This window comes from Prinia subflava, chromosome 1, assembly GCF_021018805.1.
Source record: "Prinia subflava isolate CZ2003 ecotype Zambia chromosome 1, Cam_Psub_1.2, whole genome shotgun sequence".
Classification (NCBI taxonomy): Eukaryota; Metazoa; Chordata; class Aves; order Passeriformes; family Cisticolidae; genus Prinia; species Prinia subflava.
Window position 1 is genome coordinate 140,459,547 of NC_086247.1, and position 17,217 is coordinate 140,476,763.

At 38.4% G+C, this 17,217-nt stretch overlaps 1 protein-coding gene across 18 annotated transcripts in view; it reads right to left on the reverse strand.

The window, feature by feature from the left end:
* Nucleotides 1–17,217, reverse strand: part of PARD3 (par-3 family cell polarity regulator) — a 452,827-nt gene that overhangs the window by 172,231 nt on the left and 263,379 nt on the right. For 13 of the 18 annotated variants that reach the window (XM_063415043.1, XM_063415034.1, XM_063415071.1 and 10 more), the window contains 3 exons: nucleotides 16,120–16,158; nucleotides 4,161–4,349; nucleotides 3,533–3,703 (listed from right to left, as the gene is read on the reverse strand). In XM_063415043.1, coding sequence (XP_063271113.1) covers nucleotides 3,533–3,703; nucleotides 4,161–4,349; nucleotides 16,120–16,158 — 399 coding nt within the window. The remainder of the gene's footprint in view (nucleotides 1–3,532; nucleotides 3,704–4,160; nucleotides 4,350–16,119; nucleotides 16,159–17,217) is intronic. The other 5 variants (XM_063415024.1, XM_063415144.1, XM_063415080.1 and 2 more) reach the window with 1 other exon arrangement.

A 17,217-nucleotide genomic window follows, 5' to 3' on the forward strand; every position in this document is an offset into this window, starting at 1 on the left:
CCTTCTAAGCAATTCCTAGAGCAGATTATGAAAATTGACATTAAAACCAAAAGAACACTAACTGCCTTAAAAATTCCAACTCAGTTTTACTGAAGAAAGAAGCAGAATGTGCAGTCTAGCTCAAAGGAAGTCAGTTTGACTTTGCAAATGCAAAACAATTACTGGACTTGAAGGCAGGGGAAAAAAAAGACTTGGGGTTTTTTTTGTTCTATTTGCTGTTGTTGTGGGATTTTTTTTATCATCCAGACAGTAACTGCTTTTATCATCCAGATGTTTAGCACAATTATTTTTGTACTGGCATTATCACCTCTCGTATGGGTTTCCCTTTTGAGACACTTGTGGGTGCCCCATGGTGTGGCAGGGAACCTCCCCAGACCTGACCTTGCAGGACTGACCATGCACTGGCACTGAGCAGAGTGAACACTGTTCTTGGTGACACACAAAAGGGAATATAACCAAGCCAGTTCCTCTTAACTGTAGTTCAAACTAACAAGAAATAAAGCTATGTTTTCGTCTACGAAGTGGGCACATACAGTGCTGAATCAACAAAGGAAAAGAAATCAGTTGAACAGGATATTTTTATCTTTTGGTTTTTTATGGTAACTCCTTTGGAGAACAAAAAGAGGGAGAAGAGCACAGAAAACACCAGGATATACTTTCTCAAAAGTTGAACATTTCTTTTTATATTTAATGAAACCAGTAAACCCCCACTTCTGAGGAGATGGGGGCGTTTAGGCTGAATTAAAGAGAAGGCTGAGGAGAGACCTTTTTTCTCTCTACAACTGCCTAAAAGGAGAATTTCGACAGCTGGAGGGAGATTGGACTCATATCCCAGGTAACAAGTGATAGGACAAGAGGAAACAGTCTCTAGTTGTGCCAGGGAAGATTTACACTGGATATTAAGTAAAATATTAGATGAAAAGTATAGTCAAGCTTTGGAACAGGATGCCCAGGGAAGTGGCTGAGTCACCCTCCCCGCAGGTCTTTAAAACATGTACTTGGTGACACGGTTTAGGGGTGGACTTGGCAGTGCTGGGTTAATGGTTGGAGTCAATCATCCTCAATCTAAATGATTCTGTGCTTCTATGGTGATAAAAGGTGGGAGTCATTAAGATAAAGGGTCTGCCCTTTTCATGCTTTTGCTTCTAATCTGCAAGCTCCCAAATTTGCTGCCAATCAAATGTCATTTCTTTTCATGTTCTAATGGTAAAAATCTTTCCTGGTGGCTGTTTCTGGAATCTTCCAAGGGGATGATTTGTATACCAGCATGTCTAAGCAATCTCTGTCGCTGAATTAAGCATAATATGGCCAAGGCTGCAAGACATGGCCAGCCACTGAGGTGATGCTGTCTCCAGGCAGTCCTCAGGCCACAGAGCCACTACTGAGGGACTGAGCTGACTGAATACCACACTCATATATGGTATTAATACAAGATACAAAAATAACCTTATCACAGCTCATCAGCATTACATCAACTCAATAATAACTGAAGTTTAAATCGGTCACATTCTTGAAGGAGGAAATAGAGTTTGATTGCAAAATACCAAGAAAAAACCCTCTCTTTGCTTATCATTTCATTGAAGTCTGGGCATTGCAAGACTTCCAGAAAAGTCTGGCTTCCTGCATACTGCCAGCTCAGCAGGTAAACAGCTTTATGTCCCTGCAAGTTGTCCTTTCATCATTTTAAAATATGCAAACAGTATTGACATTGTATTTCCTTTGGATGAGTGTGATAAAAGCAATAATTCCTCAGAAAAATTACTTACAAAAGTTATTTTGCAAAGATGATTACTACAGCAATAGTGACATATCAATGCTTTCCTAATCATTATAGCTCATCTTGCCAGCTTCTTAAGGAGTTGGGAAAATGCACAAAAACTGTAAAGGAGGCCCAGGAAAAAAGGGCCTATCCTGTCCTTGTGCAGGTACATTTCAGTGTATCTAAATCTGTTCCCACAATCAGTTCTTTTATCTTGGAGCACATCTACTTCAGTCAGCTGCGCTGCTTTTGGCATGTGATTTCTGCAAAATAAATCATACTAAATGTCAAGCAGTTATAGGGGACCCAGCTGTTCTTGAATGAGTAAAAACTGCGTTGGATTCAAGGAGAAATGTCTTTGTTTCATCACTGCTGGATTACTTTCTTCATGTTTACAGACACTGTCTGAATTCAATCGTGAAGACTTTCACTAGGAGAAAAGGGATCAAATTAAACACAGAAATAGTCTAAAATATTTCATCCTTTTTATGTAGCAACATGTAGTAGCATCTGAAATTGGGTAAAAATAAGGAACAGTCTCCAAAAGACAGTCTGAATTAGGGCTAGGTAAGGACATCACCACATACAGAAAGGTCATAATTCCTTCAATACTATGCAAGAAATGCTGTACATTCAAGCTGGCTTTCTAGCAGTGTGCATATATAAAAATGTATGTGTACTAAAACTTTGTATAAGCAGCTAATCAAGAGGAGCTTAACACTTTTAAAAAGTTTAGTGTCTTTTTCAGAAATTATTTTATAATACACTGTGGACTGATTTTTTCTGAAGATCAGATTTATGCATTAAAAAGTAAACCATTTTTTTCCCCTAGGCAGGAACAGCAAGACTAAACCAATAAGTGCACATCATTTTTGAAGCAGGATGATCAAGAAATAACATTCCTGATAAGACTTTACTATATTAGCAAGAAAGAAAGAAAGAATTGACTTTTAGATTTCTAAAGAAGACATGCTTTTCTGACACGCCATTCAGCTGTATCCTATTTAACTCAGTCCTCTCTCCAATTTCTTCTGAAGTCTAATTCAGTCCTCCACAGCATCTACAGTCCTTCTCAGTATACATCCAGACATTCCTAGTACACAGGAATGTCTGGATGTATACTTACACTAAATAGAAGATAAGCTATTAGAAATCATGAATGTATTTCAAAACATCAACACACTAACATTGGACTACAGAAGACAAAAGTCACAAATCATCAGAAGAATCACCACTTCACCCTGAATTCAGTAGTTCAACCTCCCCCGCAGTTAAGGCCAAGACACAACACAGTTAAAACCCAAAACAGCTGATTTTTTTGTATTAAGTTTTGCATAATCTTTACAAAATAAAATTTTTGTTTAGCTAAAATATAATAAAGAAATATAAGAGCTCTACTCTTAATTTTAAAAACTGGAAGTGACAAAGAAACAAGTCAGTTAACACAAAGTCTATAAATGAAAGATCTAATAGACCTCTATAAAAAACTCCGCTGAACAAAAATCACATAAACAGTGAGATCCAATTACAAAATCAATATGGTTTTATTCAGTGTTTCCTGCTTTCATTGACAAAAATACTCAAAAGAAAAACTTTATTGATCAGTAATAACGTTAGCATGTCTAACACTGAAATTCAGATCATTTTGTAATTCTCTCTTTCTTTAGCTTCTCAGATATTATTTTTCAAGTCTCAGAGGAAACACGACATCTCCTGTAAACACAAATACCTCAGAAGTGAAAATTGCCAATCCCGATATCAAGGGCTTATTACCTCATTGCATTTACTTATTCGCCTCGCCACAATAAGCTGAATCATTCCTCGTTTGTTTCCTTCGGTGGACATGGACCTCCTTAAGGTTTCCATAGCATCTTGATTTGTTTTGCCCAATAATGATTCTCCATTAACTGCTATTAGCTGATCATTCACTCGAAGCCTGCCATCCTGGAAAAGTAAAAATTATAGATAGTTACACGAAACACACACAAAGGAAGCTTTGTCTACTGGAGAGAATTAAAAAAAAAAATCAAAAGAAAAATATTCAACCAGCTATACTTAGTCCTAAGGGTTTATGGCCAAATGAACACAGCAATAACCCATAAGCTCCCATTGAAGCCACTATAGGAAATGTCTTTTCCATTTACACATTTGCACTGAAAGCTATTATCATAACCTGTTTGCTCCAACAGCATACTAATGGAGACTGTACCAGAGATGGTTTGCTCCTTCCCAAATCTGCTGGGGCTGTTTAAATCCTGGGATGTGAAAACATGAGAGCAGAAATCTAAATGTTACCTCTGATGGTATAACTGGAGAACACTAGAGAGCTCATTCTTCGATTTCAAAATAACTTATTATGGCAAACTGAGGAAGACCAAAGTACACAGATATTCCCTCTTACCTTGGATGCTGCTCCCCCGTTAATAATGGACTTGACGAAGATTCCTAGATCGGCGTGGTTTTCTTTTGACCGGTTACCTTTGACACTCACGCCAAGCCCAGCTGAGCCAGAGTCATTCAGAGGAACTTCAAAAGTCAGGAATTCCCTGGTGCCATCAGGTGTGAGGACAAGCTCCTCCTCTTCTGCTTTCTGTTGGGGAGATTAGCATGGGTTTATAGAATCGCATTTCTCTGGGAATTCTCTTCCCCCTACAGCTATTAGCATTCAAACACTCTCTGCTTTTTACTACAATGCCACAATATTTTCCACAGTAATTATGTGAAGAAATGTGCAGAAATAGTGTATTTTCAATCACCTCCAGCTGACGCCTAGGTTCAGAAATATCTTAAATTTGTGTCTAAGTGCTTCTCTCTCTAGTAAAGTAATTGAATCACATGTCATTACTGAATCTGCCATCAATACTAACTCACACATAAGCTGCTATTTCATTAGCCAGAAGAGAGCTTTATCAGAAATATTTTCCTACTTGCAAACCTGCAGAATTTTTAAAATACCATCATCATCTATGGAGCTTTGCAGTCTTTGGGAGAAACTAAGTGCAAGAAAATTAAATTTAAAAAATCACTTGTTCACCTCATTTTATTTAAAACTATCTGTGTTAGGAAAAAAACAGAAAACTACACAGCTGACATCTGCAACAGCACGTATCTCTGCTATTGCCAGGCTTATCATCAAATCCAGCTCTGAGGGCCAATTTTCCTGTCTTCACAGCTCTGCCCTTCACCATTGTCCTCTCACCCACCTCTCTGGATCTTTGTTGTCCTCAACACCCACTTTTAGCCTGTCTGGGAAAATCCCAGCTTTAAGCACCCCAGACTACTGTTGCAGGCCTGCCACAGCTGCTAGCAAGGAGCTGCTCAGTGACACCTTTGCATGTCACACAAACCATACGAGCACAGCTCATCAGCCTCACAATTCACCTCCTGCCAAATCCAGGGTGGCAACAGGCTGGGACCAGAGGCCTTGCAGTGTCCCCACAGAGCAGTGACGCTCATGGGGCAGCAGCATGGGCACAACACCCAGGAATGAAAGTGGCCATGCCCTGAGGAGTAATGCTCATGGGCAAGAGACTTCTGCCAAAGGGAGGAACGGGAGGGACAGGCTGTTCACCAGCCCTGTCCCTTACAGCAGATGCTGTTCACTTGTTTCTGATCTTCCTTCAAATCTAACAAAGTGGTTATAACCACTTTTGGTTATACCTTTATCGATTAAAGAAAAAAGTCATGCCCTTAAATTCTCTGCAAAAAGATGCTTGTGAGCCTGACTGTGCTGGATTTTTTTCACTCACGTGAAGGAGAAAGAGAACATACAGCAGAAGGTGCATACTAACGTCCAGCATCACCAGTTCTTCTCTGGAAGAATTAATCTGGGCGAATTTTCATAAAATTAGCAAGTCACCTCTGTTTCTGACACTGATTTTATACCAGCTTTTCCCACATCACTGATCTATTTGCAAAGCTCACTCATATGAGTGAGAAAGATGTATGAGAAGTTAATGTGTGCCTGCTGAGCTGTCCCTATTTCTTAAGACTTGAGGAAATGCAAACACAGCCTATGGCAAAGATAGATGTGAAAGCCATGTGGAGTACAGCAGACTGAGATGATCAATTTGGGCACAAGCATGCTAGTTGTGTCACCATTGACCTAGAAATGCAGTGCAAAAATGTCACATGGGAAGGCAGTCAGACTGCTGAGAGAGCCGCAGCAGCTGAGGGAAGAAAAACAGGAGCTCTGTCTTTTCCCACTTGGTTAAAAGCGTGAACCTTCGTGTGTTCAGCAGCCCTTCCCTTTGCACTAGACTCCTTTTGTTTATAACTAAGAACAATGGTTCATCAATTTAAAACATAAAAACAACAACAACAAAATTAACACCCCCTATCAATGTGCCATAGCTAGGCTGGCTTGTGAATCTCACTATTCAAACACATCTCTTGGCCACACGAAACACCTTGATCAATGCTAGCTGTGAGGAATGAAAGGTGTATTGTGTCTATTGTAAAACAGTCTACCTAAAAGATGTTTCCCAAATTATGGGAAAATTACCACCCTAATTACCCTGCTTGGCTCACAGAAGCACTAGCTCCACCATACATTTGAATCCACTGTTTGTCAAGTGGCTGCAGAATAAAACCATCTGAGACAGATGCATTTTACCTAATCCTTTCTGTAACACTGATCACTTTCATATCCTTAATAAGCAGTACTAGGAATAAAGCTTGTGAGCCAAAAGAGAGGTAAAGCTGAGGTAGGATGTGTGACTTATCCAAGAAAGCAGATATGCTTACTGAATTTTTCTTTACTACTGTTAACATAAATTTAGAATCAATTGCCCTCTTCCTCCAGTATTTTCTAATCTTCAAAAAAATCTACCAAAACTTCAGGCAAAGCAGTCTCCCTTCCAGGGCAGAGAACTAAAACCATTTACCTTGCACAGCCTGTCAGGTGCATTTTTGTATGACAAAGGGTCAGCTGGAGTGAGCATCTCCCAAGCATTCCCTAAGACTTGGTGAATGGCCTCGACCCTACTTCTCTTCAGCAAGACCAAAGAGCTGCATCATCAGTTCAGCACTGGTTTTAATGTGAGGTTTATGCTTGCTTGTTTCCTGCAATCTTGAATAAGGAAATAATAAAAGGCTACAGACACCTGAGTGTGCAGGTGAAACGTGAGGCCAAAACCTGGAACAAGCTACTCTGTAGCAGCTGTACATGAGCGAGCAGATCATGCTCATGAAAAAATGAAAACCAGCAGCCTCAGCACTGGATCAGAAGTACTGAGGCATCAGAAAATTGTTCAAGCCACCCAAGGAAGAAAATTACTATTACTAGGCTATGGCTAAGTTTCTTTAGAGACTTTATAGGGTATCTATGGTTTTTCCCACCTAAGCACACTTGCTTTACCACCATATCTGGTCTGGAATTTCAGGGACATAAGAAGCCTTTTGCCCTCTAGACTCTGTGACACCTGTCAATATTACATGCTTGAATGTAGAGTTCAAAACAAAATGTAGAACAAATGTGGAAAATGTGGCTTTCAAAAAAAAAAAAAAACCCAGAACTATTAACTTTCAAGGGCTATGGATATGAAAGTAGCAAATTTAACATTTGTGCCACACCATGGTACCAAAGAAGGTCTTACTATGTATGATATACTGAACATAATTTCATAATACAAACCTTGGGATGAGACCATATAGTGACAAGGAACTTCTAAGTATGTCATAAAGGAGCCATTCATAGAGAAATGAGCAGGAAGATTTTTAGCCTGCTACCATAATATTTTGAACCAAAGTTGTAAAGACAAAAACAAAACAAAAAAACTCAGCAAAATCTCATAATGACTGAATCCTTTGTTCTTCAAAGCCCTTTAGAGTTCAGAAACGTTACATGTACAGAAACTCTCCCCAATCAATATAAAAACAGATATTATAAAAGAGTAAAATCTGCACTGAAATTGTGTTGAACATCAAGCATTTAAATGTAAAATTCACAAAAATCACAAATCACAAAAACTCCCGAATATGTCCATGAGACAGCATAAAAATGTGTAAAAAATCTAAAATGCAGCATTCAAATTTTTCAGCTGAGAACACAGTCACTTCTTAATTGCAGCAGCTTCCATTTGATCTTGATACTCTCTAAATTAACAGCTTCACTATGTCAATCAAACACCTCAACACTATTTTCCTGATTAGTTGATCTGTAGGAGAAACTTATTCCGTCATATATTTTGACAGGCCAGGAGTAAACATGCAAGCAAAATTATGTACTGTGAATGCTGAACAACAGAATTCAACTCCCTTAAGATTTTTCACACACTATGTCCAAAACAATTAACAGCAGAACAATATTCCGTTCAGACAGAGGCTGCTGAGGAAAAGGTCATCTGAAATAACTTCAGTTGGATGAATGAAGCTGCTCAAGTACATAATTTGTAATAAAAATTCAATTGGTGATAAAATATGTAGGTGACTTTTTTGGCTTCAAAATCATATTTAGCATCAATTTATGCTAAACTACATTTGAGATAAGTTTTTCACTTTTTAAATACAACATAAATATATTGTAAATTTCAAGATAAACTTCCTGACTAGAGCAGACTTACGGCAGTGTTTTGATATATACAGAGATTTTAAAAAGCCATAATATAAATGGGGGGGGGATTGTTTTTCTCTTCCACATAACATTATCTTCTATATAAGTTGTGATCTGATCATAAAATCTAATTTAATTTTATAAACAACATTAAAATAGACCTTCAGCAGTTAGAGTGCCATTAGTTTTCTCATCATACTAGTAACAGCATCTCCTCTTTATCCTTTTATCACAAAATTACAGAATATGTTGAGGTGGAAGGGATCCACAAAGATCGTCAAGTTGAAGTCCTACAGGAGGAGGTACAGGACACCCAAGAGTCACACCCTGTCCCTAAGAGCATTGTCCAAACGCTTCTGGAACTCTGTCAGGTTTGGTGCTGTGACCACTGCTCTGGAGAGCCTGTTACAGAGCTCAACCACCCTCTGGGTGAAGAACCTTTTCCTAATATTCAACATAAACCTCTCCTGACACAACTTAAGGCCATTCCTTGGATCCTGTCACTGGTCACCACAGAGATCTGAGAAGAGATCAGTGCCTGCCCTCCTCCTACCCTCAGGAGGATGTTGAAGACCACAGTGAGGTCTCCCCTCAGTCTCCTCCAGGCTGAACAGACCAAGTGACCTCAGCTGCTCCTCACACAGCTTCCCCTCAAGGCCCTTCACCATTCCTGTTGCTCTCCTTTGGACACTCTCTAATAGTTTCAGAACTTTCTTATCCTGCAGTGCCCAAAACTTCACACCATTTCCAAGGTGAGGCTGCTCCAGTGAGGAGCAGAGCAGGACTGGATGGGTGTTCATGTTTTACACACTATTGCTTGGGACTTCTTCACTTTGCAGGACCTCAGCAGGGTTCAGCTGCTGAGTAAGCAGCATGGGATGAGTGAAAACAGAAACTGAACAGCAAGGAACACCTTCCTCCCACCTAACAGGGGATGCAATTTTCAGTCAAGTTAGGACAGGTTTCCTAAGCGACTCGCTGCTGCTACAAATCCGGCAGCAGTCCCTCCAGCGGAGTTCATTCTCTTGCAAGCTTAGACCTGCTGCCTTCTCAGCAGTCACTCAGCCACTGAAACTTGTCTGCACATTACTCTGTGACTCTGTACACAAAAATGGGCTCCTGTTCCCTTTCACAGAGCAATCACAAAATAAAGCTCTGCACCTCCACTCTTGAAGGGTAACTTGTACTTCCAAGTTATATAAATGAACACATGTACATGAAAACTTTTACAGAGCTCTTGAATGCACACATACATGCATGTGCACATATAACACAACCTTGTATGTGTACATATATACACACACCAGAAAAATGTAACTAGAGCAACCCAATCAGCAGAGAAAATACTGCCTACTGATCCAGCAGTGGCATGCACACTCCAACCCAGTTTTCTCCTGAAAACTTTTTCCTTTCCCCCCCCCAATCCAATGATTGTGCTGCACTGTAGGTTTTGAGGACGTACAGTGTCTACCTACCTGGCTGTAAAATGGTTATAAAATGGGCTTAAGCCAACTAAACAACCAGAATTCTTATGCTTGCTTTCTTTTTCTAGCTTTTCCCAGACTAAGAATTTTAATATCTGTCATATGTTAGATAAACACTAATGAATCTTATTGGCTCGTATACAGAGACTCATTATTCATATTAGCAAAGTTAATATGTCACATCTGGCAAAGATTGCATTCATTCAAATCAAACAGCAGCTGCTAAATATCAAAAACTAGATCTGAATTCTGAGATTTTATGGGAAATGTGCTCTGCTTTAATCTTAATCCCATCAAGGAAGAGTTTCTTGTGTATTAGATGTGGATTAACTTTGGTAAGTATTTATAGGCAAAAATGCTAGCTCATGAAAGTACTGTAAAACAGCCCCACTGCATTTCCTGTTATGTCCATTTTAAGGATTTAATTTAATATCAAAAAAGATGTTCCACATTCAAAAATAACTTCAGTTTAAAGGTTTGGATGGATTATGATTTAGGAAAAAATTAAATGCTTTTCCAAAGCACAAAAATTCTAGCATGTGATTTTCATTTAGAATGGAAATCAAAGCTCTGCAAAAGCCTGTGTTTAAGCACATCCACATGTTTGTTACTTCTCTATGTAAGAAGTCCATTGCTTGTCTATACTTACATAACTCTCCCTAATGCAAACACTCTGATCTGGGCTGTCATAGAAACTGGCTTAATCAAATGAGATTCTATATTTCAAAAACTGATCAGACCATTAAAATTACATTCTGTAATCTCAGAACTTCTCACAGGGACTAGTCTGTTGCAGGTACCATAATGGCTGTACTTTATTCAGGCCAACATACTCTGTTCAAAACTGCTGCTCCTACTCAAACTTTGTGCTCCTGCTGTATGTCCTGAAACAAAAACATGTGATTGTAATGCTAACCCCGTTTCTTTACACTTTGCTTATCCTAGAGAAGTGAAAACCAAGGGATTACATACACAGCAGGTGTCTGTTCTGGCAAAGAAGCCTATAAAGCTACAGCTCTCTGCCCATCCCTTCTTCAAGAAAAACTTCAATGCCCAATACACTAATGACAGAGCTCCCTAAAAATCCTTACACATCTCTCACTGGCCTGTCGGATTTACAAGACCTGAAAGACTAAAGAGAGAGGCAGTGTCTGGAAAAGACAGACAGAAAAACAAGTTGAAAGAGAAATAATGCCTTTGTAGAAATCCATAGCAAGAAACACATTCCCCATGAAGTAATGCCTGTGTGGAGCACCTCAGAGGGACCTGTGTCTCACTCCCACTTCTGCTGCCAGCTTTCAGGCAACCACAGCAAACCATTTCATCTCACTATTTTCCCTGCATTTAATATCAAGTGAGAATTGACATCAAGAGTCTATAGGCAATGATGCAGTAAAACAAGGTTTGCACCAAATCAACAACTTTGCACACATGGGTGTGGCTTCTGGATGACTCTGCACAACCCTGTCACAGTGGAGGGACATGTATGTTGTCTTCCATGAAACTGGGAATTTTTCAGCAAGTATCTTCAACTTTCTGAAAGAAAGCAGCCACAGCTGTCCTATGGTGCTGCACAAAGACAGTTTAAATGTGCCACACCACATCCCAGGTAAATCACAGGCTACTAATAGCCAAAACTGAGCCTGAGGGTCAGTTCTAAGCACTGCTTTATGCAGAAGTTTATGTGGCTTATCACTGAACATTCCAGGAAATTCAGATTGGTCAAAAAGCATTCATGATCACAGCCACTTCACTGCTGTATTAATTATTCACTAGGCATCAATGTCTTATCTCCAGTCATAAATGTGCCAGATCATGCTATTTAAAGTATTTCCTATGGTAAAAGACTGAAACTACAACAGTACCTTGCAGAAATCACACATTCACTACCTATTTCTTTCATATGGGCAGTGATCTGTTTCTTATGTCAAAACTTTATTAAAATTATTAGCTGAAACCACTCAAAGTTGCACTAAAAATGCTTTTAAAACATTGTAATCATCCTTGTGCCTCACACCATTAGAAGATAAAAAGGTACAAAAACATGTCTGCAGCATTCCTAAGCACCATGGAGGAAATAACAGCATCAGCTCAATCATCAGTCAGACATATCCTCTTTCAATAAATTCGTTCTGTACCTATGGATAACAGCACTGCTGGTGATACAGTCTGACATTAGTCCATCTATCATCTTGGCTCAGTGTTTACACATTTGGATCACCAAGCTGAAGTTCTATACAGCTGCTAAACAGGAAGTGGTGGGAATTTATTACAGCTTTTAAAAATATCTATGGATACATCCCTAGTGACTAGGTATCTTCAAGGAATATAAACAGCCTTTGAGCAAAAGACAACACACATGCACTCAGAATACATCCTCCTCAAGCTCAGCACTGACTGTGCTTTTTTCCCCACAAGAATTTTCATCCAATAACCAATACAAATCATGTATTTCTAGGCATTTGCTGGTATTTGCCTCTCACACTCACAAGATGAAAACTTACAAACAAAAAGTGTAAAAAGTAACTAGTAGTTGTTACAAAATGCCTCTGACCAATATCATCCCTCCCCTATAGGCAATGAATTCTTGCATAAACAGGGTAGCTACCTAATTTACTCAGAATCACACACAGAAGAATACAGCAAAAACAGCAATTGGATCTGAAAAAACACAGTGATCAAAACAAAGTTTAGATAATAACTGGAATATCAAATAATTGAGTTCAGAAGAATATAAAAAGCAATCCTATTTGCAATTTCTATCAGTGCTGCTAATCATTTATATACCATTCCAACACACCAACCACTCCTGTTATGTCACTGTTATGAATCCTGCACTCACTTAAATTCATAATATTCTGCTCACTTACAGCAATTTGACAGAAAAACAAATGAGAACAGAAAACTGAAGCTTTTCCATGCTGCTGAGTGCAACAGTCATGAAATGAAATCCTGAATTCTAATTCTGATTCTGAATCTCTTATCAATAGATAACACTCCTTAGAAAATACCTACCCATATGATAATTATTATTTTTCTAGCATTATGCTTACATGAAAGTTAACTTGCTGGTTCAGAATTCAGAAAATAAACAGTGAATGACAATTGTAAAAACAAAATATTACTGAAACACTATCAAGCTTCAAAGAGTATGAGGAAAAATTAATTGGCAGATGTTTTACATAGCATAATTAACTGTTAATTTCAATGCACTGTAACAGTATGAAGATAATTATGCTTAGAAACAGAAATATAATAATGATAAATTACTACATTTTTCATATTACGGTCAATCTCCTACATTCCAAATAATCACCCTGTTTAGCAATAGGTGCATCTGTTCCATGCTGTCATCAGCTACACAGATGGCACAAACTTGTGGCTGGGTGAAACAAGCTTTCAACCAAGATACAGGAGATTTCCTTGTTTCACGAGGAAACAGAGCAATGGCTCTGTCCACAACCAAAGCAGAAGGTAAAAACATCAGTCCTGTTTTCACCAGGGCATAGTCACTGGATAGAAGCTGAAACTGCATCAGCAATTTGCATTTCTTATGGAAAACTGGAGAGGAGAGCTTAAATTGTGTGAACCTATCAAATTACAAAATCTTGTCATATGGAAGCTTAAGATTGAGAATCTGTATTCTGTGATGGTGCATAAAAAAACTGATTTCACATGCTTTCTTATATGGGTTGTAATTAATAACTCTGTCAAGGATTTCAGGCCACAAATTAGGAAAACATTACCTTCAAGGTTTCCTTTTATTACCTCTATGATGACTAACTACAGCATTCTAGTATCACAATATTCATGCAAACCATTTCAAAGTAACAGTTACATGAAGGTAGCCCCTGAGTAAAGAATGATAAGTTAGGCTTGATATTTTGTGATTTTATTTCAGGTCTCCTACTTTCAAGGGACTTTTTTTTTTACTTTTTTCTTTTAATTTCAAAGGTGCATTTTCCTTCTATTTCTCCACAGAGATATAACAACAACGACAAAAAAAAAACACAATCATTTTGCCTTTAAATGGAAAACAGACTTGCATTCCACCTCTCTCATTTCTGTAACTTCACTGCCTTCATCATGCTCTTTTGTTGGTTTGGGTTGTTTTATGGGTCTTTTTTTGCTTTGCTTTCTACTATCAAGTTCTTGACACTTGGAGACTAAAACCTCACTACTAACAGCACAAAGATCAGAGCAGGCACAGAAATAGAAATTGCGAAATTAGAAATCTCAAAGACCTGAAAAGTAGAAAGAGAAGAAATAAATAGGTTACTGAGGCAGAACCAAGGAGAATAAAGGAAAGCAATGAGAAATACTTTCAAAAATAATAATAAAGAAGGTGTGACTATATTATTAATGTGCAGCTCAGGAAAATTAAGTTCTGTAAAATTGAAGTACCACACTTATCCAAAGCTAAGTAGATTGGACCAAGGGATATCAGTGCAAAAGCATTGTGCATTACAAATACCCACTGAAACCTTTCACATTTAGTCCCTTTCTTTATTCACATACTGGAGTAGGTAAATATAAAGAGACCCAGCATTCCTACTATCAATCACTATTGTTCTGAGCCTTTAAATAAATAACCAAAAATCCCAATGTGTAATGAATGAAAAACTCAAGACATTAGGCAAATTTTTTCCTACTGATCAGGTTTCTAGCTTCATTCTCTCAGTAACCATATGTTACTCAGTCTTCACATGTTTTCCAGTTCACTTCCATATTTTCAAGGCTTGCTAGGCCTTCTTAGCTGTTTTTTTCAGAAATCCCTAGGTACTCACACACTCCCTGTTCCTCCTGCATAATCTCCTGTTTAACAAGCCTGTTTTACCCTACATCTAAAGAGAACAAATGGCAGATACCTATTTTATTTTGTTCTTTCCTTAGATGAAGTTAAGGTGTTGGTTCCAAGAATGCCAAAGAAGGGTTTTCACCACGGAATTTGCTACAGAACATTAACTTTGCAACAGATGAGCAACTGATTTCTATAAACACCTTGCAGGCAATCTGCTTTATCTTAATGAGCTTTCAGGTTGGAATTTCAATTCCTAAAACCAGGATACTTTTATAAGGCTGCACCCACAAATTATTCTCAGTGGTATTCGATTACAGACAGAAATACTATCCTGGGCTTTGATCTTTGCTCTCCTTACATATCAGCAGTGCGTGGTGAGAAACTATCAAGATAAAAACATACATCCTCTAATGAGATGCAGGAAAGAGATACCACAAGGCACGTCTGAAACAATGATACACCCACAGTTCTGCAGAGCCCTTCAGCAGATGACTTTCATAGAGAGAACACCACTAAAAGCTGGAAGGATAGAAGTGAATATTGCTAACATTTAACCCAAATTCCCATTTTTACAGTTACATTCCACTGACCTGAAAAATTGATAGTGTCAAACCACATACCCTTGATTATCTCACTGAGTTTGCTCTTGCATATCTTTACCTAGTCCTGACTTTCTTTTTATCCCAGACACTATCTTGCCATTGCTGGTAGGACATTCTGAATTATCCAGACAAGCTCTTTTTGTTTCTCAGCAGCGTAACTCATTTGAAATCCAAACATGAATCCTCTCAATTTCTCCATAATCTATTTTAATTTTTAAATAGGTACCTAACTGAATAGAGTTTCTTGAAGTATGTTTTTAACTTATATCCAGTATATCTTTAAGGTAATACATTATTGTTACATTCTCTGGTAGTATTTCAGAAAATACACCTTTTATTTTAGATAAACTTTTTAGATGCATTTAGTATATTGTATATTGGATCATGTTCCACTGACTAAAGTGAGATATATTAGCATTACACAACCTCCATCTAGTGCCTCACTGGAATATCCAGATATTCCAGATACAGACCTGAACAGGTTAAACTTAATACTACTTCCATACAGTTTCTTAAAATAACTAACAATGGTTTGCTACAAGGATACAAGACTTAAATCCTAGTGGGCTAATTTCTGTGTTTCTATCTCAGATTTCTGTTATATAATCATGATTTAAACAATTAGCTTCAATATGTAACCCAAGCTAAAGTCTACTCTTATCATTTAACTTTAGGCCTTTGGCTGTACATAAGAGATGCAATTTCAAATAGCACTTGAACATATGTAGTAGGAGAATTGTGTATAATTTTCAATCAGTATTTGAAATTACATTAAAAAATGCATTTAAAATGTAAAGCTACAGAGAGCCATCTACAGTATATAAGGTGAAAGAAGGATCTGTGAAACTTTGATGGAGAAGTGCCATATCAATTTCAAAACATTTGGGAGTCTTCCAGTATGGAAAAGACAAAGCTCTTACCGTTTCCTTTGGAATTTGTGACTGGCTTTGTTCTGCATTCTAAAGGAAGTAAAAAAAATAAATAAGAACACAACTACATATGACATGTACTATCTAACAGCAAGGGGATAAACAGAGAGCTCTAATTCTGACATGAAGTGGTAATAAAAAATGAAGGGTGTTCATCACACCCCTGACTGAAATTTGTCTAAACAACCACTACATGAGAAGTGAACAGAAATAATTCCAGGGTCCTTATGGTACATGCACCTGACTCTACCTGGCTATGAGGGTTCCTTGGCTGGCCAAGGAAGAACCACAACTGCTTGCACCATTTTCTGGCTGGTGGAACGTTCTCATTCAGGGAACTTCTCCCCTGGCTTTTCCCTTGTACTTTGAAGTTTTCAGAGAACATCTAGATGAATCCTTCCAAATATTTTAAATAAGTACCTATTTTTAAAAAAATCCACTCTCATTTTAGCAAGGGATCCCCCTTTTGAGCATGTTTGGATGAACTAGAACTGCAGCTCTGCATACCCCAGCACAGGAGGATGCATTCAGTTCACCACAGATGGGACCCTCCTGTTCTTTGCATTCCTCACCTGTGTCTCAGGGCACATAAGGCAAACACACATCACTGGAAAATGCATCCCACAGCCAGTTCTGGAGACACACATAAGGAACTATGGCTCTTCCAAGCCCACACCCACCTATATTAAAACCCATTTGAGAACTCAGGAGACACCTTGGTGCTGGCTGGCTGATCTTGGGGTAACTTTTGGGATAACCAGCTATTTCTTTCCATTCTGCTGGGCCCTAATGAAATACTAGGGATTAATGGACATTTTTGCTTTAGGCTGTTTTGCAGGATAATCAAATGATAAAGCACAAAAATGCAGTGGCAAAGCAGTAACACAAACATCCAGTAAGCTTCAACCTGAAGCCAGTAAGAAAAACAATGAAGACAACTACAAGGAAAGTGTAAAGGTCCCCCATGTACCAATGGGCATGTTAATTCTTAGGGTACTGGAGACAGATGCTGCCAGCCAGTATCTGCTGGTACTGAGAATATGGCTCAAAGGCTAAATAACCTCAGTCAATCCTTCAGAGTATTCCCAC